We start from the raw sequence: 26954 nt of genomic DNA, 5'->3' as shown, positions 1-26954 counted from the left end.
GGATCTACAACTTTTATTGCAAATATTTCTACAACTAAATCCGTTGTTTTAGAGTTAAAAAAAAAAAAAACATACGTCTCCACTTTCTCCACAGAAGCCAAAGCTCAACTCGCTGAAGCGGAGAGTCCCACCACATTGAGACCTAACTGACATAATTAAAGCACTTTTTTTTCAGATTTAAATCCTGAATTACCAATTACCAAGGTACAATTTTCTCCTCCAACAGCAGAATGTGGGTAGCTTTTGAATAATTAAAATTATTCCGAAGAAATGTTACGAAAGCATGTAAGTGAAATAATTATTTAAGGAAGTCATTTATAGCTACATTTTAAAATTGAATTCATATCCATAAAAAAGGAAGAAATGCTTGATGATTCATAAATAATTGTATCGAGATCTTTTTAAAAGCACTTCGCATGATTCTATTTCATCATAGTCTCTCCTTTAAGAAATATAGCTGAAATTTGCCTTATTGAAGTTCATAGAAACTGTTATAAATCTAAAATTAAATGAATTCATTTTTTTAAAAAATCTAAATAAATATTAAGGTTATTTGGAAGCCAAGCCGTTCCTGGAGGTCCAAATTATTTGTTTTTCTGAAAACACAAAGGGATCCAAAGTTTTAATTTGAGAGTGTTCAAATGCATTTCATCTTTTCGGCGAACATCCTGTGAATTTGCAAGGACAAATTTATAAATCGAAGTTTATTTTATTTTGCATCTACTAATACAAAATAAAATATACTTTTGAAAGTATAAAATATACTTTCAGCATTTATATAATTATTCAAATATTACTTTTTTAAAGCTAATACATAGGATTTTTTATGCATTTTTTTTTGTCATTAATAATTATTTTATACTTTCAACCTGCAACAATTATTCAACTTCATTTTATGCATACAATTACTTGCTTTTGATAATCAATTTATTCACCCAAAATATTGTCTTCTTTGTTTGCTAAATTAATAATTTGGAATGCATATGTATTTAAAATTTCACATTTGTAATCTAATAAGTTAAAAAAATATGAATTTAATGAAATTGTAATCTGGATTTACTATTTCAGTAACTGCTTTCGAAATCAGGTATTTTAATATTAAGTGTTTTGAATTAAACGTCATCCAAATTTATCAATAAAGAACTAAAACGAAAAAAAATCATTAAACATATTCTGGAAAAGAATAATGTGATTTGAAAAGTACCTGAAAAAGGACCAAAAAATATCATTTATAAAAAGGTCAGAATTTTATAAATAATATTTTCTGTCAAGAGTAAGAATTTTTTTTAAATAAGTAGTCTCAAAAAAGAAGTGCAAATTACAATGTCTACGAAATTAAAGTTTGTAATTTGAAAGCGAAAAAAAAAAAAAAATAGCTAATATCACATTATAAAAATGATCAATTCGAAGTTGGCTTGAAAAAACATTTAAATATATGACGTAACTCAGAAGGACCAATTTACCTAATAGGGTATACGACAAAACAGGTCCATGCATAGAACTTATCTCATGAATTAAAAACCATTTCATTTAATGATCTTCGGAAGATATCGAATAATTGACTTCTTACGAAGACAAATCGATGCAAGTATAAGATCTATGCTTGCGTCATAAAAATAATTTTTTGTGTTCACGGGCTAATCGTGTTATGTCATTAATTGGGAAGATGATTATACTGACCGGAAAAGGGTCTCGAAACGTAGGACTAATGTTACAAGGCCTAACGATCGATGTTGGTGTGCCACGACATTCTTGAGAAACGACCACTTCTCCGAGCGCTTTGGTAACCAAGTAAGTTGTGAATTTTCCTTCCAATAGGTAATCTTCAACAGCTTTCTGACCTGCGGGATCCATCCACCTGTGAAAAAGCTGTTTCTTAAAAGGGATCAAATAATGAAAAGAATGATTTTTGAGCACATATATAAGGAAAACTAGATTCCTTTATAAAAATTAAGAAATGTAAATTTCAATAGAATTAATGGTTAGAATAATTGAAATTCCGTTGCAACTATTCAATGGTTTCCAGTTATCAACAATTAAATATTCACAGTTTCATAATAATTCTGCACAAAGAATGTTGCTTGCACCAAATATCAAAGAAGTTATATGAACCGTTCAAGATGAACGTTAAGAAAAATGACATAAGAAAGCTCGTTCAAAACAAATATAAGATCAAAGAACAATAATAGCTCTTTGAATTGAATTGCAGGGTAGGAAAGAAATTTTCTTTGGCACATTCTTTGGAATTTCCACTTCTGTATTTCTAATTCATTTTCTCTAAAGAACTACGAAAAGAGAAAGTAAAATGAGTACTATTTCGCAGCGAATGCGCATTGTTCACGTGCACGCTGCTTAGTTGAATGATAATGTTGCATTTTCCTGTTAAGAACAGCCGTTCTTCGTTATGTAACTTGCTATTGAGAGGGTTCCTTTTCCCTATAATTCTTATTCGTTTATTGAATTATTATCCAAAGAAAAAAAAAGAAAGAAAAAGAAAAATCTCTTTCAGAAATTCCCTTTTCACTCCTCATTCTTCATACTTCAAAGGGAAACAAAAATAAATTCCCCTTTTTGTCACCATCAAATTTAAAAACACTTTATAAATAAATTAAATTATAATCGAAGCTTAGATTAATCCAATTTTTATTCGTAAATTTAATATTTTTCCAAAAATTATTACATTCAGTTTAATTTTCCTATTAATTGATTATCAAGAGGAAAAATGGACAAAACTAATTGTTATATATTTACAAAAATTAAATAAGTATTATCATATGAAATTGTTCTCCATAATATCAACATTATGAAAATGAAAGGTGTAATTAAATCTAAAAAATATCTCTAGTTATTATTTGCTTCAAAGTAAAATGGAGGAAAATTAAATTTCGAAACGAAACGATCCTACGTAGACGACATCTGTTGCTAGTGGTTTACTTAACAGGGATCAATTTGAGTAGCTTCTGCTTATTTAGAAGCAGCATGATTTTTTGGTGATCTATTTGAGGAGTTTAAGAAACAAAAGTAATGTAAAATTCATAAAGAATATGTAGATAAAATAAGTCCGTTTGAAATTATGAGCGTCGCCGATTGGAACGTGATTTGGAATGCGAATCTAGCTACGCAAAATTAATGAGTCGGGATTCAAAGTAGTCTGTTCTTGGCATCGCTTACAGAATACCACAATTTTTCTTTCACCTTAATTTCTTTCTCACTTAATATTCCAGTCTATGGGATAAATATTTAGCAAAATGCTATAAAACATTCATAACATTTCTTAACTTATCAGTTTTAGAAAAAACGATATACTTTGTGGGAAAAATAAAAGTTTTATCATCCCGAAAACTTAACGGATTGCAGTGAAAGACGGGAAATACTTTTCATGAACGAAGAATTTTGGGAACAACCAGAACTCCAGATAGAAAACTACTTTTGAACTTAATTTTATAAAATGTAGAGAATCATTACAAAAAAATCATCAGATGTTGATGCGGGATTATTTCAATAAAGTTTTTTTTTTTTTTTTTTTTGCTTGGACGGGGAACTAATATTATAAAAAATGAGAATAAAATAATATTATAAAGCAAAATAACTAAATGTTCTCAAAACTTAAAAAGTGTTTGAAATCCTCATCTTAAGGAACTAGTTTTAAAAATGAACTTCATAAAACATATAATTAACTTTGTATGTTTTTTTCCAAATAGATTTAAACATTTTACTTGAAATTCTTTTCCCCAGTGCGTCTTCAGAAACTTTCAAGTTTCAAGCTGTTCAAGTTGTTTTATGTTGATCAGATAAGTTTTAAAGTACTTGTTTAACTATTACTTTACATAGAAACATAAAGGGAAATTTAAAGACAGATAGAAAACTTACTCCATGGCATCCAAAATTTGCTTGGGAGTTACTTTGGTTTTTGGGATTTGTTCATACACATAATTATCTTCCTCTTTCCGTACATATGCTGTTGAAACGTGCACCACGGCCTAAAATTTATAAATGAAAATTTCACATGTACCACAATAGTCAATTTCAACACAACAAACAAACAAACAAAAAAATTCCGAAAGGAGGTTAATAATATTAAAGACATTAATGTATTTTTAGGAAGCAAGTTGAAATGACTGCTGTTTTAAAACAGTTAACAGTTATCTTTGAAAACTTTTTATTATTTTTAAAGGATTTGCAATTCGCTGGAAATATTTTTTTTATTTATTTATCAAAGAATATTAGATTAGAAAGCAAACATTGCATAACAATCTCACATTTTATACACATTTTTAATGCAGTTATTAATTTCAAATTAAACTTTTGGGAATAAATTTCTGTCAATAGTTATATAAATAATTCTATTACCATCGAATGAATTTGAATATGTCTTCTTTCAGCAGACTTCCTTCCTTAACTTTAAACTGAATTGAGCTTTCCTCAAAAAAAAGTATTCAATGCAATGCTTAATTTATTTGGAATTATAGATATTTTTTAAAAATGTCAACGAATTCTTCATACATATTAAAATATTTCTAAGCATTACTGAAAATCCTTTCTAAATTGACTTCCTAGAGAGGAAAGCAAGAAATTAACTGATTCTTGTGTGAGTCAATGAGATAATAATCGGCTGTCATTCGGTTCACGAATCAATCAGTAGACTTAACTTCGGATCATATGACAATATTTAAAAATAGAAATTTTACATTGCATAAAGGAAAAAATATTTATTCTTTGTTGTGTTGTAACTTATGGCACTTTACAAGGCCGCTGACAGTTATCTGTCAGCGATTTAAGCCGAGTAAGCGTCTCTTGCTTTTTCAATAGCGCCAACTAAGGCCAAGACTACAACTTAGCTACTTCATGCGTCACATTCGCTTGCACAAGCCCTTTTTACAGTTGGGCACATTCCTACACCCCACAGAGAGAACACAGAAGAAGAACAACGATGCCCGAACCGGGATTCGAACCCGGGCCAACCAGATCAAAGGGAAAAATGCGCTGCCCCTATGCCAGGACACCGGCTATTGATTTCTTTTCTGCATAATATCATATGAGTAATATATCCTTATTTTATATATGATTAATCCAATAATTCATATAACACAAGGTGAATAATTCGAAATTTTATGGTGATGAAAAATTCGTCAAAAATCGAAAATAAAGAAACAAATGAAGTTCTCTCAAATTCGAAAAAAAAAAAAAAAAAAGTTCCACTTTTGAATAATTGTATGAAGTTTTTCAACAATAAAATCACTTACCTCTAGATTAGGCATTTCTTGACACATGTCCATAAATACTTTAGTACCAACGATGTTGTGTTGCACTGCCACTCTAAAAATTCAAATAAAAAAATTTCATTAAATTAAAAAATGTTATAAATAAAACTTAATTTTTTTAAATGCCTCAATTTAAATGAAAATGTACGATTTCTGCTTTTAATTATTATTCTGAAAATAGAAATTGGTTAAAAATCTATTAATTCATATATTAGACAGACTAATTGAAAAATTTATTATAATCAGATTGGAATTAAATTTAAAATTAAATTAAATACAGCGAATTGCAAGATGCAGAAATTTTTACATCAATATTTTATAGATAAATTGCCATTTTATTGAATGTCTATAGAAATACTGCACATTTTGCTTCATATATTTAGTTAACTACGAGTCTTTATTAATGCTGTGATATATTTTTCATTTTTAAGAACAAATAAATTGAAGACTAAGACTCTAAAGAATTAGAAAAATAAGGCGCGAAACTATTGATGTTTTTTTAATGAATCTGACCAAATTTTATACAAAATATTTCAGAAATATTTATGTATGAAGTTAATCCATCTTGAAAATTGTTTAATTTTTGCTTAGCAAGCAAACCACTTATCTCAATTTTCCAAATTGTAAAAGATTAAGAAGAAACTAATTCTTTTGCACCCAGTGGCGAATTACGCTTTTTACATCAGACATAGATATGAGATTCTTCGAATTCTGAAAAATTTAGATAGTGGCAATATATTAAGTTTAAAATGTTACCCCTTTTACAGCTTACATTCTGTCTCGTAAATTTCGTCACAGAACAAAGTTGAAAAGCATTTTTTTTTTTTTTTGCAATATTTCTATTAAACGACAATGATACTTTTCTTTTTAAATCAACCCAAAATTTCGGGAAGAAAAGTTTAAAAATCTTTCTGCTGTATCAGTTTTTTTTTTCAGTTATTGCAAAACATCTTCTTTTTATAAAATGCTAAATTTCCAAAATTTTGAGCCACAAAGAACAAATTTGAATCCTCTTGATGAAATATTTTTTTCTTATCTTTATAGGAGTGAGTTGTATTTTTTTAATTGTTTATTATTATTATAATTTTAAAAGGTTGAAAAGTTCGTTTAAAAAAACAAATTTGTATTCAAAATATATTTTTTTTATTCTATGTCCTGGAAAATTTAAATAATAGAAACCGAAACAAATTCTGGAATTTTGATCATTAGCAAATGATATATGTGATCATTATAGAAAAGCTCTTGCTATGAACAGGAGTTGCTAGACAAAATCTCTTCAAAACTGAAGTATTGTGAACTTAATTTGATGTTGATGTCGTGTCGGCGTTACCGCGGAAAGAGGGTGCAGTAGCTTCTGAGGGTAAGAACATCTGAGCACCCGAGGGCAGAAGTCTGACTTTTAGTTCATATAAAGATGACACTCACACACGTGCTTGCAAAACCCCTTTTTACAGGGGGCTCTTTCACACACCTCACAAACAGAACACAGGGTGAAGAGCAACCATGCCCGAACCAGGACTCGAACCCAGGACGTACAAATCACGGGGAAGACGCGCTGCCCTAGGCCGGTACGCCGGCGTGAACTTCGTTTAGTAGAGCAACATATTAACTCATCTATTTAATTTTACATGCAATATTTCTGCCCAACAACAGAATTAACAAAATATTTTCCGAGCTTTCAGTCTTTTGGAGAAAGAAAGGGACTAATAGTATTTATCTCTTCGTACAGAGAGAAAACGTTTTAAAACTCGGTCTATTACTTATTTCCTTCTGTTGCACAAACTCAGTAATAAAATACATACGTTTCAGCTATTTTGGTTAGTAAATTTGTTTTGGAAATCAATTTTTAACTATAGTTAATCGAAAATAAATTTTGCTTAGTTGCAATTTCTCCGCTAAAATTTGCCTATACCAAGTGAAAAATCTAATTATTACTTTTATTAAATAATAATTAAATTAATCAAAACTAATTATGAAAAAAAAACGTAAGTTATACCAAAATCCTTCTGCATTGTGTGTGAATTTATAGCAGCCCCATGGTTCTGATGCACGAATCGCCACTGGTTAATACAGAGGCGTCTTATAGCCAAAATCACCCAGTGTCTTTTAGAAATCTTTTATTATTGTCCTTATGAAGTCAACAGAGATCCGTTATTCCTAAACTACTAAAAAAATCGGAAATAATAAGCCTTAGTAAAACAACACAGACATTAAAATTTTATGATGGGCGCTTTGATTCAAACGGGTGGGTATCTGTGATTTTTTTTCCCCTGTTTTTGTTCTGTTTTGATCCCAACTTTCATATTCGTTTCACTTCGGTTAATAAAAAGATTTTAGATACTGTAGCAATGGATTAAGAGTGTTAATAGTAGACATTAAGATTCGCGAAAATAATGTTCAATACTCTTTCCAAAAATGAAAATAAAAAAATACACAATTGCCTCATTAAAGGGTAATTTATAACGACTTAAAATTTTGTCGAAAATATACCGCCATCCCTCTCTCTCTAACTTTATCTTTTTTGCGTAACACGTTAAAGTATGGTTCTTGCTAGCACCAAGAATTGAGTTTTGCCGGCGCAGTTATTGAACACCTTCTCACTGATTCATGATTGAACATCCAATGATGTTTCTTTCGACAAGATGCATGTGAAAAATGCACTATTTTACAAATGCATTTCCAAAGATGTTCTTTCTTTCTTTTTCTGGGTGTATGTCTGTATGTGCAGTTTCATAAAAATTCGGATATCGATTTAATTTTAAGGCAAGAATTCATTCCCTCTAAAAATTTGTCAGAAAATCTCACTTGATGGGATCATTGAACTGCACTCTGGCTGCCGAATGAAAGACAACAGAAACAGTCGCTTTCAGTTCTTCGAAATTCTCATCGGAAATCCCGAGCCTTTCTTTCAACAAGTCTCCATCGATAAGGCGCACTTTTTTTTGAAAGGTTGGATTAACCTCTTTCAGTTTTGAAAATAGCTGAAACAGAAAACATAGTTATAAATGCAACATTGCACTGACGTTATTTGTTTTTTAAAGGACATTTCAAAGAACTATACTATTGGTACTAAAATATTTCATAGATCATATGCAAGAAAAGCGAATTCGTAAAAAATAAATTATTATTAAATTAAAAATAATACTTTGGAGGCCTCGGTGGGTTTCCTCAGAATATTCGGAGACCACAAACAATTTATGATAGCAGGTAATTTTTGTTTTTAAAATATGAAAATGCTGAAAAATGAACTGCTATAACAAATGCTGGGCCAAAGATGATAAGATATTCCTTAAAGAAATACTTTAAGTATTTTCTGAGATTATATTTAAGTAAAAACATAGTAAAGAATAGAAATAAAATCGAATAGAAAAGAAGCATAATTACTATTAGAGAAAGATTTTATTGTATCTTATTATACAGGATGTCTGCTGTAATTGTCTTCACAGCGTCTCACTTTCTTTGAATACAGACATTCCAATCTCAAGATTTCCTGGATCTTTTCACCCTTTACTTTTACCTTCTTTTTGCTGTGACTGTCGTAAGGGAAGTAGCTCTTCAAGAGAAGCTATTGCCAAACTGTTTACTTCTTGCTTTTCATGGGAAACCAAAACCTCAATGTGTTGGTCGTAGGTGGGGATCCATTAGTAGTCCCAACTCTTTGTTATTTCTAACGAACTACTCTTTTATTTAATGCGTAAAAAATTATCTGTTTTATATCATTTCCGATTACAGTATGCCCCAAAGCGCCTCGTATGTCAAATGATACTGATAAGTAGTTTTCGAAAACTTTGTGACGCTCGTCTCTTTTACATTCTCTCTTTCACTGAGAGAATAAAAATGCACCTGCATGACTTGGACCTTAATGATGTTGTTATAAATCTGTTGATTATTTTACTTCCACACTGAGATAGGAAAATTGTTTTTTTTTAATCCTTTTTTAGAATTTAGAGCCTAATTCGCTTTGTGCATCTGACAGCTGTGAAATCCTTTTCATTTTCTATAACAGAGATGACGAACAAGAAGTAATAACACAATTTTAATTTTCACTACAATATAACAGTTTTATATCTCCGTTATTGACAACGGCCGCGGTGGCCTGGTTGTAAGGTGGCTTCGCAACCGGAGGGTTTCAGGTTCGAGGCTCGATAACACCAAAGAACCGTTTTGTAAGTTCATCTGGTGCACGTTAAATCCGTCGGGGCCAAACATTCTCCCGCTGGAGCGGTGTGGAAGCTTGGAGAAGCGGTGACAGCTCAGGTGTCGTCCTCGTCATCTGACTGCGGTTCAGAATTACAAGATACGTCCCAAAATAGCCCCAGTGTTGCTGTAAAACGGGACGTTAATATATCTGTACTAAACTGATTTCAGTAGTGATATTTAAAGTTTTATAATGTGGCCAGTTTTAATCATAGAAGCATGAAATTTTTTCAGAATGAAGAGTAATAAATTCAAATAGGAGAGCAAAGACAGAGATTTCGAAATTTTTAGCTTTCCATTTATTGATTCAAACAACGTGAAATGCAAATAAATAAAACGTTTAATTTGAAAGAGTTTTTCCAATTAGAAGTATCTCTAACGGTTTGGAACTAACTGCTGGACCACGATTAGAATGCACACTTTGTGTACTGTAATAGAGCTTTAACCCTTTGGACTGTCTCTCAGATATCATTCTAAATGATGCATCATTTAGATGTTTCTGGATTTTAATGGTTAGATAAAAGTATTTAAAGAGTTGTGAAAAGTCTAAAAAAACAAGCAACAGTTTGTAATTTATTTTTCAAAAAACAAACAAACTTATACTGTTATATTTTTTACTTTCTGAAATAATAAATGAACCATTTTATTTTGTGGATAATTATGCATTTAATTATTTTCCGAGAGGAAATGTTTAAAGAAGAGTTTCCTATTGTAGACCATAAATTGTAAAAAACAGAGTAGATATTTCCTTCTCTCCTTTTATTTTCCATTGCTGGAATACCTGATTTTCTGAATAAATATATTTCTGTCTTGAAATTTTTGACATATAAACCTCTTAAAGGATGTGAAATGATGGTGTAATATTGCCCCGTAAGAAAAAATGACAGTATTAATTTAATACGCAAACTCTGTAGTTTGCGCAAGGGCTTAACGTCACCAAATTCGACTAATATATTCAAAGCAATGTTTTTAAAAGATTTATACAGATAGGGGAAATTTCTTGCTAAATATATCACACAAAAACCGCTTCGAATTTGGAATTGGGATTCAACTAATTAGCAATTATTTGTAAGTAAAAGAAAAATGGAATCATATAACAAGTAGAACTAACTTCTGACTTAAAAAGGATCTCTAATCTCTCCTCAGCAGTCTTATTTCTCTTTGGTCTCATTAGAAGATAAAGCATTCCAATACCAGGACAGCATCGTAACAGCTTTTCCACAAGAACCTATAATACAAATTTTGCCGAAAAATTATCATTAAAAGTTTCTTTAAGTAATAAAAAAATAAGTAAGCACATATTTTAATTACACTGCAAAAGTTCAGTATTTATCAAAAAGGTTTTTTCATCCAATAAAATCAAAACATGGACAAAAACAGTTATGTGTATTTGGAATAAAATGTTAAAAACAGTACTATTGTATGAATGGGGAATATATATATATATATATATATATATATATATATATATATATATATATATATATATATATATATATATATATATATATATATATATATATATAGTTTAGGGCAAATAAGAATTTGATTATTGCATCTTTTTTCTTTATATCTGAGCATGAAAACATTTTTTTTTAAAAAAATCGCTCATGCAAGCTTTTAAACTGAACATAAATTTTGAAACAGAGCTTCTTTAATTCATGAAATAAAAGCCTTTCTTATTCTAATGTTAAATGAATGCCTGCATGACTTCGAATATCCTGTTGATTGAATAATTCTGTTTTGATGTTAAAAATAGTCAAGATGAGGTCATTAAAACCTACGCCAAATTAAATAGTCCTGAGCAGGATTCTAATATAAATCAAAAATGGGAATTTAATTGATTAAATTTATATACAAGCTATTTTAAAACAAAAAATTCAATATTCCAATAAATTATATTACTTTAATGTTAACTGATGTAAGCACTAATATTCTCTGTAATAAATTCTGATTAAAATGAAAGTAACAACACGTGAAAGTGCGATTATATCGTCCACGTGTAATACGGAATCTCAAAGCAGTTATCATTGATTGTAGTGATAATAACTCCTATTTTTGTAATTTTCTTTTTAATGACAAATAAAAACAAAATCTTTACCTCATTTTATAGTTCCATATCCGTCTGCGGAATTAACAATATAAAAAGTTACATCCTACCTTTTTTTTACATTCCACTTTTTCGTAATTACTTACCTATGGATTGAATATCATATCTTTTATATTTGAATTATTTCAAAGTTACCTTCACAACTGCGTAATTGGAATTTTTCAGAAGTAAAGAAAAAACAATGAATATTTAGAGAGTGAAGAGCATTCAATTCCATTCCATATTATATTGAGAGTTCGTATACTTGCCTTGCCAACAAATCCAGTGGCTCCAGTTATAAAAATAGATCGACCGAAGAAAAACTTTTGTATAGGTGTTAGTTCAGCATAAGCTTCATTCTCGATCTCAGTTTCCATATTTCGAGCCATTTGTATCTTTTCTCTTCCTAAAACAGAATTCAAAATGTAACTTTAATACTCACAATATGAATAAGACTAGCAATTATAAATGAAAATTTTTTTCGAAGAGTTCTAATGATAATATTCTAGTAATAAAAAATGAAATTGTTTTTTTTTTAATTTAATTAATTATGTGCACAAGCATGAAAGAAGAACAATAGATACTACGAAAATTTGGTAAATAATTAAAAAAAGATAATCGTTCAAATAACTTACGAGAAATTCCTTTTTTTTTTTTTTTTTTTTTTTTTGTCTAATACTGGTTAGTAAAAATTGCAAATTTTTTCTCGCTTTCTACTAAAATGCTATAAATCTTAATGCAATGATAACTTCATTTTTTATAAAAATATCAGCTAGTGTCTTCTCCCCTAAATATTTAATTTATGGCAGTATTGTTTAAGACACCTTGATACATCACAAAAGTCTGAAAGATAGTCTTCCTTCTACAAATTCTTAAAAAAAAAATCAATAATTTAACATTCAGCTTTGATCGGGGACACATTATAGCCTTAGAGACCTATCTTACATTGAACAGTAATGATTTTAGGTATCATTTAAATTTTGCCTTTCTGAATTGATTTTCACTATTTTAATCATTAAATAGTAAAAATGACATGATGTAGGCAAGTTTTAATAAAGAAAACAACTAGTTTTTCAAAAATTAATTTTAGTAAAAAAACGAAACTTTAAAACAAATACTTTCGATTCATTTTCTTGCATTTCTTAATCTCGTTTGTAAATATTTATTCAACTTCAGTTGAGCACTAAAAGGCCGAGGAAATTTATGGTTAAAATGAATTCAAGTATTGAAATGTAATTTTCGTATTTACTTACGAAAACGCTTTACAATACAACTTATTAATTAAATTTTGTAAGTCAACAATTATAAAACGTTCATTATTTATATTCAAATTTTTCGAAATTTTTTTTCTGCAGCAGAAACGTCTTTGATACTCTTCTATTATCATCTCTGGAAGCTGCTGCGTTCAGGCACATGAATGAAGCGGAGTTTTGTTATTGTTCTGGTGCAGCAGCCGAAACTTGTATTATATTATGATAGCACCTTTCCTTAACCATCCATAAACAAGAACTCAGTGGTTTTCTGTAATGATTAAAATGCAGACACTTTTCCAAGAGGTACGGCGTTTTGTCTTTTTTACAATATTTCCATTGCAGGTTTTCCAGTAGTTATATCTCACTTACAGTTAAAACAATAATTTTTTTCAGAAAAAATAAATGAAAAAAATAATGATGGATTTAAAAATAACTGCATGTAAAAATGATATTCTGAAACGATTGGTGAGACGACACCTCCAAATAAACAATAAATTTAATATTCAATGAAAATTATATTGGCAATTCGAAAAATAGAAATTAAATCTTTGAAACATTAGAAATGCATCCTTTGACTGCCATTTATCTATATATTTTATCACAATTTTTGTTTGAAACAACTTTCCTTCCAAGGTTTCTACCTTTTCCAGATTGAGAAGAATTTTTGACCCGGTCTTTTAATTTTTTACAATATCTATTCATTTGTGAATTTAGTACTGATCAAATTACCATTCTGTAAAAATATTTTGACCTATGCCTTGAAATTCATCACTAAAATATTAAAAATTGTTTCTTTTACTGAATGCTTTTGATTTGAAAATTTCAAGAAATCTTCTTTAAATACGGCTCATAAATTCTGAATTATAACACAAGAATAAAAAACTATATTTACATAGCATTTTTGGGGATACAGAAGCTTCTCTTGCCTTAAATTCTAATCCAAGGAAATTGAGCAATCTAGTAATATTTCATCTCTTAAAAGTCAAATATGTTAATTTATTTTTTAAGGACTGTGTGAACAAAGTGACTGTCGAGATTATCTCTGGTAGAAAATTTTCAAATTCTTGAAAATCCTATTCAATGAGCAAACTAGGGAATATGGTTAATTTTCAGAAAATAATATTTTCACGATTTTCCTAATTATCAATAAGTGATTTGTGAAAATTTTCGAGATTTCCAGATTTTTTTATGGTAAATTTTTTTTATTATTCTATATATTCATTTTTTCTCATGATATTGTGCTCCTGCCATTTGTGGACATAAACTAAATCATGCATCGAAATTGTCGTGTAAAAATTCTCCTGGAAGGATTTATTTCATTCCAAATTTCTCTTCACAATATTTAACTGCTTCTTTTAGCAGAGATTTTCTCATATAAAGTATAGAATACGTTTTCTTTTATAAAATAACGGTATTGCTACTCATATATTTCAAGTCTTCCAACCACTTCAAAATTCCATCTAAAAACTTGCACCTCTTTTCAATTTCAGATGATGGCTGTAGTCCATTTTTGAATATAACATTTTCACAGACTCTAGTGAATAGGTTTTTACATTGACAGTATCACTCCATCAATTTATAATTTTTTATAAATTATGCAGTTTCTATTGTAGTTTTTTTTATTAATAATAAGTTAATCCTTGTGCACCACAAAGTACAGCACAAGGCTTACAGAAGTAAGTAGAAACCACTACATACATAGAAAAAAATATGTACATATAAAATAAGGATAAAAACAACAGGAAAAACAAACAAACAACAAAACTAATTAAAAATTGAAGCAGCAAATGCAATAAATTTACAGAATGAGAAAAAAGCCATTTTATGGTCGACCAAAACATGAAGCGGAGGTGGAAACTTAATATTACAGGTATCGAGATCCACAATAAAATCTCTTCTCCTTTCAGTAAGTTTGGAGCAATAAAAAGCAAGTGTTCGATATTTTGAACTCCACCCACGCTGCAAAAGCACAGATCAGTGTTCAATAATCCAAATTTCTTGAAATAGTAATTGAAATTACCGTGTCCAGTAAGAAATTTTCTTTTGTAGTTTGTAAACAGATTTTTTTTCTCTTAATTTCTGTTATAAATTTATAGAAAATTTGAATAACAGTTTGCTTTATTGGACACCATTACTTTGAAAGATAAATTGTGTCCATATTTAGCTAGATTGTCTTTTTTCTGTTCCTCATAACAATTTTAATGTTTTAAAAGATGAACCATTATTATACAAACTATTATCACACGTACTAATAGAGCACTCGATTATTTTATAAACAGAAATAATGAAATTATTATTATTGGTTTTTTCAGTATTTTCAGTGTAAATTTTTAGAATTCTTTCTGTTTTGGAAATTGATATTTAAAAATTTTGCTATTAATTAATTTTTACCATTATCATTATTCTTCTTATTAATCCTTTTATTGATAAAATATTTCAATAAATGGGCGGTTTCCATCCTGAAAAATGGAGGTCTTTCATTACTTACTGGAAATAATTTTTAAAAAATGGACTATGACTGTAAATGAAAATTAAACAGAGACATTGCTTTTTGATTGACTGAATTGTTGTCAGTTATTACCCATTCGCCTTAGACTAAAGTCTTTCAATGCAGCAACAATTTCCTTAATGAATATGTGGGAAGCACTTGCTTCCATTTTATTTACAGAGAGAATATGGACAATATTTTTGTTTGAAAATGAAAAGCTACTTATTATAAAGGACATAATATTCTATATATAACTCTGCATACTATACAATATTTTATAAATTATTCTTTTATAATATCGAATGATTAAGCTCAATATCAGTTAATGTTTATCGGTAATTTAAATTTCAAAGTAAGAATAAATGAGTTTTTTCCCCTTGAATCATTTGACGTTGTTTAAAAGCAATTAAGCGAACCCACCCTACTATGCTTTGTGGGATAAAATCCATCACGATGTACGGCATTTAACTATTTTATTTTAAGTGCTAAAGTGAGTACTTTTATTAAACATTCCAATAATTTCCACTACAATTTGTATTAAAGCACATTAAGAACATTACTATCTTTTATTTTTAACCCTTCAGCTGCGTATCCCGCGATTTCCGCGGGTTGGCACTCCTTCCATTTTCTATCTCATCCCGCGTTTTTCGCAGTTTAGTATGTTTATTTTTACGATTACAGATTTTTATTATATCATATTATTATCGTGTAACATATAGTATCAGTTTATTTTGTTTGAAAAATATTTGAACTTATTTCCAGACATCGCATGTAAATAGTGATTTTAAAAAAATTACGCAGTCAAAGAGTTAAAAACACAAACAATTTTTTAACAATAAAACAAGCTTCCCATTGTCTTCAAACACGAGACTGACCACTGATTGAATAAAATGACTTCGGAAGTAATCAGTTCATTTCTTAATAGCAATCCTCACGAGGAAGAGATTTTTTTCGTGCTCCCAATTATATTCGTGTCACGACTCTCGACGGGACATCATGAATTTCTGTGACGTAGGTACTTAGGCCTTGTCTTTCCGTGATCGCAACCGTTCTCCCACTGGGAAAAAGGTTGCAGGGGAAAGAACGAGGTTTTTACGCAATGGTAGAAAAAGCATTGGTATTGCTTGGAAGTTTCTTCTTTGTGGCTTTCCGTATTTCTTCTGAACTAATCTTTTTTGGCGATCGACTTGTTTGCCAAATTATTGACTTTTTATGTTGTTAAAGCATGCATATGGAATGCATTTTTTCATTCATTATGCAAATTCAATTCATTATATCATACGACTGAAAATATGAATTTAATTGAATTAATGTGCTAATAAAGAGTAATATGGATGCAAATTAAAGAGTTACATATTACGAAATAAAAGCGGAAATGAAAATTCTGTTTCGGAGTTAAAGCCCAAAGAAACATTTTCTTTTTTTTTTTTCCCCTTAAATCTTAATACTTGCAAAAGTACGCGAATGATCAATAATGGATGAATTTGAATTTTGTCATAAAATTAGAAATAAGGCCTGGTAAATCCTTGTTTTTAAGCAGCATAAGCCAGCAAAATTGAACTTTAACTCAATTTATCATAGTTACATAGTGTGCATTTAAAAAGTTTATTAAAAATAAAGAAAAAAAATTCTGTAGAAAGGAAACTGATATCATTAAAAGGTTTTTTTTTTTTTTTTTGAGATTTTAGATAATTAAAAAGACATTTTTACAAAATTATAGTTTTTGGAAGGTAAGGTCATCAATTTCCATAGGTAAGCTATAATGATTACACATCTGGCGACAGTTAAGCCTATTTTCTGATGGATTAAACTTTTTGTTTGACGCCTGTTTCTTGATTTCTTTTACATCTTTCCTCTAACTTAACAGAGTTTTTGGTGAAACGACTAGTTCTCTCCACATTTCCATTAATATTTTGCAGCTTCATTAATTGGCAAATCGTTAAAAAAATGCAGTTGTAAAAAGAGTCAATGAAGCGGCCTGAAATGTTCACATAGCAACTTGTTTGCATTTGAATGTTGCCATTTATCAATAAACTATAAGTGTGATTTCGGTGCCCTTCACGTTAGTTATATATATTTAGATATTGAAAGCTATAAAAGAAATGCTATTACACTGATTGACCTTTAGAGGTCCAACATTTCAGAAATAAGTAATTATATTTATTTAGGGAGAGAAGTTGGTGGTGCTGTGATTCCACAGTGACTACGCACTCCTGAACTTCATTTAATCATTTTCATTTGTTGCGGCATGTGTGAGGATGTAATGTGATAGAACTCAGAAAAATAATTTACCCGCCTAATGTTCTTTTTGTAAGCCTTTTTATGTTAAATAAACAAGTCGCAATGATAAATTGAGGAAAAGAAATGATGAAAAAGAATAATATTCAAGATATTAAGTCTCTATTTTGTTATCTCTCGAACATTTATGCAAGAGGAGAAAATAATGATATGTCAATAATAATGTTTGTCTTCTAATGATGTAATTGCATCAAAGAGGAAAGTTGAGTTGCTTATTATTTAGATATAACCTTCCTCAACAGCATAAGCAACTAGTATGTTTTCAAATGGAGCTGACACTGAAATTATGGGAGGAGAAAGCTTTTCATTTGATAGAATATTTCATTAATTAGACGTTATTTGTTGGGAAAATAAACAATTCGAATTAGATACTGTATCTTTGACTCCTGCAGATGATCATTATTTCTTCCACTTTTTAAAAAAATATATCAAGTCACTTTCATACCATTGAATATTTTAGAAAAAAAGAAAAAAACATTTCTTCAACTATTTGCAAAATAAAGAAAAGAATTGCTGTAATAGATATCCACAAAGAGAGAGAGAGAAATACAAAGCAAAGCATTAAAAATAAAGTGATGAAAGTAATCTTAGTTTGCACATTAAATTTTGCAGCATCTACAGTTAAGAAATGGAAATTCTGAAAAAAAAATTGAATTGAAAGGGAGCTAAATTATATTATGTTTACTGTGTAAATAACAGAAAGCTGGATGAACTCGCTAGAAGAACGTTATTAAAAAATTCACTTTTAAAGAAATGTTCAAACATTTATAATAGTGTATTATTAAGAACAATTTATGCAGAATGTTTAAAAAAAGTGGAACAAAATTTATTTCAATAAATATTGCCTCTAGATATATACTTCCAATTGCAAAGTTTCATAAATACGGTGAGAAATTGTATGAAAGCACTGACTTCTATTAAGGTTGATAGAAAAACGTAAAAAAATTTAATTTTTATGCATCTAAAATAGAAAAGAGAGGATTAATAAAATGTTTCTTTTACATTCATCTAAGAACCAAAACTTCGTGTTTCTATCTACAGAATTGATAGAATATACTTATTTTTATATTTTAGAGGGACTTATTACAAATTTACATGAAGACATTTATTTCAAAAGCGCAAATTTATTCAATGCAAAAAAACTGTCATATGCAGATATTTGTCAGGAAGTACATTATCCTATCATTATAATCCGGAATAAATTTGCTAATGACGCATTCATGGTGTCTATGAACTGTCAAAACAGTTATATGGACAACTACATAACTGATATCTAAAGTTTTACAATTGGTACTTCAGGTAAAATCAAATGCCTATTTTCTAAGAAAAGTAATTTGTACATAACACCAACAAACAGCCATGCGTCTAGACTCTTTGTGAATCTTTTGTCTTACGTTTGTTTGTAATTTGAACAGACGAATATAGCATTAATAAAGTAAGAAGCATTAATCTTCAAAACTATCGTTTTGGAAATACTAAAAACCCATTCTTCGTGGAAGAGGTTCACCATCAGTAACAATTTTCTTTAAAGGTGTGGTGTAGTATTTTTAGAAACTCGTTAGTTAGTCCCATCCACCATATACAGAAGCCAATGTATTTTCACGCATTTGGGCACCTTATTTAAGGAAACATTGCCACTGGAAGTATATGTCTAATTGCAATAGTCTAGTAAATACACGCTTGTTCCACTTTTTTAGGACACTCTGTATATTTCTCAGTTTTCTTCAATAGAATGCATTCCTTAACCAACGTGAAAAACGCTGTTTTCGTACACATATGCAAGTTATCTACAGTTCGTTAAATATCTGCATAGCTCTTATTTTCTCCATTGCTTTCATTCTTTCGAAGATTGCGATATAGATAAATCTTCGTTTATACTATTTTTTAAGTCATACTTCGAGCTGCTTAATAATCAGCACTTTTGAAATAATTCATTAAATTTCAAATCATTCAATAGCCAGATTATAGCATGCATTATAATTTTTGTCAATTAAATTTTTTTTTCCAATTTTCGAATACGAATATTCATATGCAATCGTTTAACGTGTAGAATTAGTAATATGAGAAAAAATTTTAGACTTATGTTACTGACTTCACTCAAATTATTTTTATATGACAATTATTGATACTATCTCACAATTAATAATAGCAAATTTGAAGCCTTGTTTCAAAATATTTGCATAATTTGTTATTATTATATTTGCTCTATTACGAAGTCCATCCTATCTAATCTTTTTATCTTTATTTGTTTTATTACAGCAAATCAAATTCGGTTATGTGGTAAAGTAAATTATTAAGAAGAAACAGTCGTGTGATCCATTTCAGATAACAATCAACAGTAGACACACTGCATACAACTTTCTGTTGAAATTATAATAAACTTGTATAAATAATAATTTAAAAAGAATTTTTTTTAATGGCAAATCAATTAAGATTTTGTTCGAGGAATTATTTTTGATATCCTTGTAAAAGTGATACAGACTGAGGAGTGTAACATTTACTGAAATTTTTAAAAATTGTGAGACAGATACTTCCAGTGAACTACTGCTCCTGCTTACTGACTTTGACAACAATTGCCTCAATATTTGAATTCAGAGGTTCCAGGTGTTAGATGGCAACGTACAATCAAAATGCATCTGATTTGAATGAGAATCTCGAGACCAGAATCTCAAATTCAAATAAAGCTGCATTCATTGCTCATTTTTAGAAAAATGGTAATGAAATATATACCCAGAAACACAAGGGTTGTTTTGGGCAAATAATTTTGAATCGCTGCCAGAAGACATTGCCTTCCATTTCATTTCACCAGCGAAATGATCTCAGAGGACTAACACAGCAGAATCGGGTTTCGAACTGTCCAACACGAAGAGAAGATTTTACCATCGCTCACTTTCAATGAGAGATTAATGTTTTTAACGAGGTGATCACAATAAAATTGCAAAACGTGAAGTGAAGATAGATTTAAGTAAATCGGAATCGTAAAGGCATATCGTATCTAAATTTTTTATGATAAAAGTTAGAGCTTTTTGTTTTGTTTTTGCATATGATGATAATTATTGTGACTTGAGAGTCTTTTATTTTTTTTTTAATTAATTTATTTTTTGCACCTCGTGTTTTTATGATTTTTGTCTTGCCCTCCAATTGATTTAAAAAAATCATTTTATCATTTTACCTTTTACAACCCCGATAAAAGCATAATGTTTAAAAAATTACATTTATTATTTCCTAGTTTTTAGTTTTTATTTCTTATAGTCAGAAGGGCATAAAAAAGACAAAATATTTAATCTATATAGGGGACTCAAATGTGATTTACGCAAGCCATTGTTTTCTTTTTTATGTTCTAAATAGCCATAAAAAATTTCATCATGAAGAAAATTAGGATAGATTAATAAGCCAGTTTTCTAATAATTTTATAGAAAACTGTAATAGTAATAGAGTAAATGTTATAAATTGTACATTATCTATATATTTAATATTCTAATAGAATAGTGGGAGTTCTAATTCGTATTAGTAATATTCCTGTTCTAAGAATAATTTTTTAATTCTTATCATTTTTATTAATCATTTAATTGCTTACTTAAATTAATACTTTATTAAAAATATAGAAGTAAAAACTAAAGAGTTAAAAGCGTGAGTCTCTGATAGAAATACTGCAAATAAATTGGAATTTTTATCACATTTTCAGTACATTTTATCTTTCAAAGATTATTTAAGAAATGGTCATAGTGTATCTTAATTTTATTCTAACATATAAAAAATATTACTTCCTACTTTTTTTATTTCACTAATAAAACTATGTTTAAAATCGTTTCATTGTTATTATTTTCTACTTATTAGTATTTAATATATAACAAAATTCATGGTTCCAAACATTTTAGAATCTAAAAAATTAGCATTTCTCAAATTAATTTCTTGATGGTGTCACCTGCGTAATTTTTTAGCCTAATTAATATATTAATTGATGATTAAAAGTTTTAAAATGAATAAACCATTCTATTAGCATCGGAAATCAATAAATGCAAAATTTAAAAAGCTTTAGAGCAAGAGGAAGTAAGTGAAAAATCGATTACAAATTTCCATCCTTACAAATATGAAATATGCAATATTAAATAAAAACACTTAAAAATTACATGTAGCTTAAACGTCTGCTGAAATAATTCCAGCAGACAATTTGATAAGACATGATTGATTCATTGATATTCATTCAAGAATTTAAACTTCAAAAGATAATTATCTTTCCAAAAATATTAAAATGTGCAAGAAGACATTTTATTACTAAGCTTAATAAAAAATTAAAAAAAAAAAAAAAAAAAACTAGCGAAGGAAACAGTGCCATGGATATCAGCTTTTTTTTTTAAATCGCCCTTTCACCAAGTTCCACTTTCAGGTTGTCCTCCAAATAAAAACCAGTTTCTAAGGTTTTTTAGAGAAAGATATTCATTAGGAATAAACATTCTGTGTTTTGAGAAAAGCAATACGGCAAAGTCACTTCCACTATTTGAAATTTTTGTATAAGTAATTTTCACTTTTTATATGTAAAAATTATTCAATCGATATTTTGAAACACTCAAAATTTCATACCTTTTGAATTTCGATGATGAAATAAATAATTTTTTTTTTTTTTGCTATATTTGCTTTTCTGAAACTAATTTTGTCATGAAAAAAGATTGAAATGAAGAATTTAGATTTGTTGTTGACAAGAATAACGTCAAACTAATTAATCCCTTTGAAACATTATTGCAAGGAAGGAAAGGAAAAAAATCGCCTTTAAATCAGTATAACTTTATTGAAATATCTCTCTCTATATATATTTTAGTGTGATATTCCTATTAATAAATACGTTAACTTTTACACACTTGTTTGTGTCGGTAGAAGAAGACAACATTAGCTTTAATAAATTCATACAACGATACATTCAGAAAACCATTCAAATTTTTGATAAAGCAGGAAAAAAATTTATTTTCAAAACCTGTTCAACAGAAAATCTATTTAAGAAGAGACATAAGTCTAGTGACTGAATTCCGAAATGCTACATTTTTGTTTTCTGTCACCGTTGTGTTTGTAAAGCCATTTACCATCACTTTTCACATCCATAATATAAATCTTGATTTATTTTCCAGATTAAATTCACTTGCTTTTGATGCTAAAGGAATCTACGAAGAAAATGGCATAAATAAGATCTCCGTGAAAAAAAGATTTGATTTAGCACTTTCTAGAAGAAAATTGTAAAGCCATTTTTTTCACTCCAAATCTTATATCACACAAAATTTCTATAATATAGAGTTTTTAAACTCTATGAATTTAAAGCCATGGGACCAATTTTAAGGGTAGGGAAATCATAGAGAAATTATTGTAGGAATAAGCCATATTTGAAATAGAACATGAGCTGTAAACGCAAATGGCAACTTCTAAAAGTACTTCTATGTCAATAAACTAAATAAAAGTAACAGAAAAAACACGCATCTCAGGTTTAAAGGAATACAAATTTTATACTAGCAAAATAACTTAATTGCAAAGCTGGGCTTTGAACAATTGCTTAATGTACTCGAAGGTTTTATTGTTGATACTTGCTACTATTGTGGACGACTATCAGTGATCTTATCTATATAATTGTGTTGTTATGCTCTAGTGAATATGTGCTTCATAATTGCATACTTTATCTTTAATATCACTTGATTCCCAGGTAAAAAAAAAAACCCTCCCTGTTATGGTTTTCCACTGCATTTCCGACTCTATGTGCTACCTATTAGCTATCAACTACTGTTATAAATACTGAGTTATTTTACTTTATAGATATGAAACAGGAAAGGATAATTATGCCAATAAATAAAATTAACATGAAATATTTTTTTTTTCGAATCAACCGCTATCCTTATCTGTGATCAAAGATAATCTCTAAAATCACTGCTGCATTTCGTGCCTCCCTAGCTCTCAACATCAAGTGTCATACTCACAAAGACTAAGAGGGGGGAAAAGCACCACAGTTTCTACACATGCATTTGCAATCATAAATACCAATCAGAGTTTTTCCTTGTTATCATAATAACAAATCCCTATATAACAAATTATATCCAATTTGTTTTTTATAACTGCATCCTCTTCTGCTATGTCATGATAACTGGTGAACACAGAATTCATGCGTTTTTTCATACATTTTATCTTTTTGCATATGGTTATTCCAAATATTTTTTCTTTAATTTTTCAGAGTTGAAAATCCTCATAAACTTTTTCATTTTACTATCATTTCTTATATATTTGTAAATTCTGTACATAGTTATTTTTGTTTTTTTGTACTATAAATATTTTGGTATTTAAAAAAAATTCCCGTAACATGCCCATCAAACCGTTTAGTGACCAGAATATTTACGGATGTGGGAGTATGAGATGGCGTTCTGTTCTGTCTGATTGCAGCATGAATAATGTTAAGAGATAATCTATCTCCTTAACGTAGTACAGAAGCTTTAAGAGATTCCTGTGCGGTTTGGCATTCATTTCTTATTTTTTTATTATTAGCATTTATTTATTATTTTTTAAAATATGGGCGATTATCGGGAAGGTAAGTCTGAGTTAATTTGACCCATTGCGACGATGCATAATCCTACTGAAATTTAAATTCTTTTTCGAATAGGGCAATAAACGAATAGCCATTATGTACTTTTTGTAAAATTCTTCTCTAATCTTTACTCCTTAATCTATGAGTTTGGTAGGCAAATTTGAATTGTATGAAACTGCCACTCACGCACAACAAAATTCTTGTTCTGAAATAACATAGATAAACAGTTCGTAACAGTTAAAGGAATGAAAATGTAAAGGAATTTTTTTTTGGAGTGCTAAAAGAGATAAATAGCACGTTTCTTAAAATTTTACCACGATTTTAAAATCACTCTATAGAATCCAAATAGTGATATTTTTTTTGTTATCCATATTGAAAATATGAGTTTCATAGAGCGATGAACTATACATTAAAATAACATACTTCCAATAATCGCAATTGACAGTATTGTTCAGATTTTAACTGAAATTTTTTTTATTAAAAAAGACCCCTTCCACCCCACGCAAAAAAAAGGAATCTTCATTTAATTTTTATGTAAAAATGTAAAGTTTTTTCTTATGATAATCAATTTTTATTGTTTTTAAGAATTTTTTTTAATGTTTAGATATTTTCTTGAAAATGCTTAGTAAATCATGAAAATGGCAATTATTCTCGAAGTTCACTAACAATAATAGCAGCTAAACATCCTCTTTCCGTTCGAAAACTCCATGTCTCACGAAACAAACGAACAATTTTCTGTGAAAATTATGTGTTCTTTTGCCTTATACTGTAATACTTGCAAAATTTCCTCTTTTAAACAGACCGTGAAAAAAATCCAAGGTTTTCAGGTGCTTATGAATAAGTTGCTGTCGTTCTTTGTCTCTAAAAACATTGTCAACTCCGAACAATAGATTTCAACATAAGGAAATCGTTTTTCAAGAAAATTCATACGCACCACCTAATTTCTTCCTGAACTATTTTTACAAACACTTAAAGGGATTACACATGTATAATTTGTTCTGTTTTACATTAATTTATGATAGTTTAATATCAAGAAAAGTATTTTAAGAATATATAATTTCTAAGGGTGCAGCTTGACAAATGATTTGTTTTTAAATGAACGGATATATTCGATTATATTCAAACATTTGTATGAATTTGATTGATAATTCGTTTGTTGTCAAAGCTAGATTTAATTTTAATTTAATGCTTTCTTGTTACGTCACGAAATTCAATTTATCAGTGGTAGAACACATAATGTATAAGCATTTTATTCCTCAATAACATTTTCTAGAAAGAATTTTGGTTCGGAATATTTTTAATTCTCTAACTTTTTAATATTTTAAAGTACTAGGGAGCTTTCTCATTTGCTAGTGAGAATTTCCTAAATAATTCTCCCTGTAGTAATTTGTACAATTGGTTGAACAAATAGTTTTTTTAAACCAAAAGATGAACAGAATAGGTTTCACAATATTAGTAATTTTTGATGCTTAAATATGTGCACATGATATTCATTCAAATATTCAAAACTTTTTCATTAACTGAAACATCTTTAATCACCTGACTGTGCAATTATTTAAAATCAAATTTCTTCAGAAATGAGTAGTTTTATTACTTATTTTAAATAGGCAGATTTTTAAGCATTATATTATATTGTTATAGTTCAAAATACATTTAGATTACGCAAAAAGTTATTGCAGATTTACCGACTTAGAAGAAAGCTTTAATTTTAAATCTTGACTTACTTCCTGTTAAAATCCTACCTGTAACATAAAACATGTCAAATAAAAGACTAGATTAGAATATTAGATCGTATTTAAATCCCTAATTTAAAAAAAAATTATAATAAAATATCTACGTAGAATTTGTGATTATGAAAAATATTCATTTTTTCAGTTTTCTCTACCGACCATTACCGATTATAAATAAAAAAATACTTGCCAATGAGCAAAATTTTAGTTCAGAAATTCTTGCTGATTTATTTTTTAAATAAAGATCTGTTTCAAGGTATATATTGTATAGAGTATTGAAAAGAGAAAATCCTTTTTTTTTTGTGCAAATATGAGATGATTGCAGAAGGAAATCTGCCATACTATTAATTGAGAGGACTTGTCATTCCCCCACAGTGAGCAGTTGCAAAATGAACGACTATTAACTGGAAACCTTTTAAAGCAGAAATTATTTTACTCCCTGTTTTTAGTTTTTATAAGATGTTTATTTACAAATAATGAATGTTTTTTTAACCTTGAAACTTTTTGTTGGTCTCCAAAATTCAAAACATGGTAAATGTCGAACAATTTCCAAAGGCCAGATGCTTTCGCAGTAAAGTACAGCAGATGAATTAACATAAAAATAAGAATAATCATAATTAGAAAGCTCGGGGAAGATTAAAAAATAGAGATAAATTAAATTTTTTTAAATGTAATCTTTAGAATATGAAAATTATGCTTTTTTCAAACTTCTTACATGCATTTTTAGTTGGTATGGCAGGAAAGTTTTGAAAGTGGAGTATTAGCTTAAGTGTGGACTTCATCGTAAACTGATCACAATTTAAAATTATAAGGTCTATGTCAAAGCAACTCTTCTGTAGCTTCAAATCAAGGCGTTAGTCTAGTTAAAATATGAAACTAACATTTGAACTTTCACACCAGATTACAGCTCACTCAATCAGCAAAGCAAAATTTTTTTATGGTATTTTTCAAATTTCAAAAATATACAATGAAACCATAAAAGGACCATAAAGTAAGCAGAAATATTTCGAGGCTATTTATATTTAGAAATCAGCGTGAAATTTCAACGTTAATGCGTCAGCATCTTTGATTTTAATGAACAAATT

General features: G+C 28.8%; 1 protein-coding gene across 1 annotated transcript in view; it reads right to left on the bottom strand.

Annotated features, from left to right (window-relative positions):
• The window catches only part of LOC129960664 (fatty acyl-CoA reductase 1-like), a 42893-nt gene that overhangs the window by 11338 nt on the left and 4601 nt on the right, over positions 1-26954 (bottom strand). Inside the window, exons 2-7 of the mRNA XM_056074218.1 lie at positions 11817-11953; positions 10570-10686; positions 8067-8242; positions 5244-5316; positions 3871-3980; positions 1681-1858 (exon numbers count right to left, since the gene is read on the bottom strand). Coding sequence (XP_055930193.1) covers positions 1681-1858; positions 3871-3980; positions 5244-5316; positions 8067-8242; positions 10570-10686; positions 11817-11936 — 774 coding nt within the window. The 5' untranslated portion in view covers positions 11937-11953. The remainder of the gene's footprint in view (positions 1-1680; positions 1859-3870; positions 3981-5243; positions 5317-8066; positions 8243-10569; positions 10687-11816; positions 11954-26954) is intronic.

This window comes from Argiope bruennichi, chromosome X2, assembly GCF_947563725.1.
Source record: "Argiope bruennichi chromosome X2, qqArgBrue1.1, whole genome shotgun sequence".
Taxonomy (NCBI): Eukaryota; Metazoa; Arthropoda; class Arachnida; order Araneae; family Araneidae; genus Argiope; species Argiope bruennichi.
Note: the sequence above shows the minus strand (reverse complement) of the source record. Positions and strands in the feature narration are given on the sequence as shown.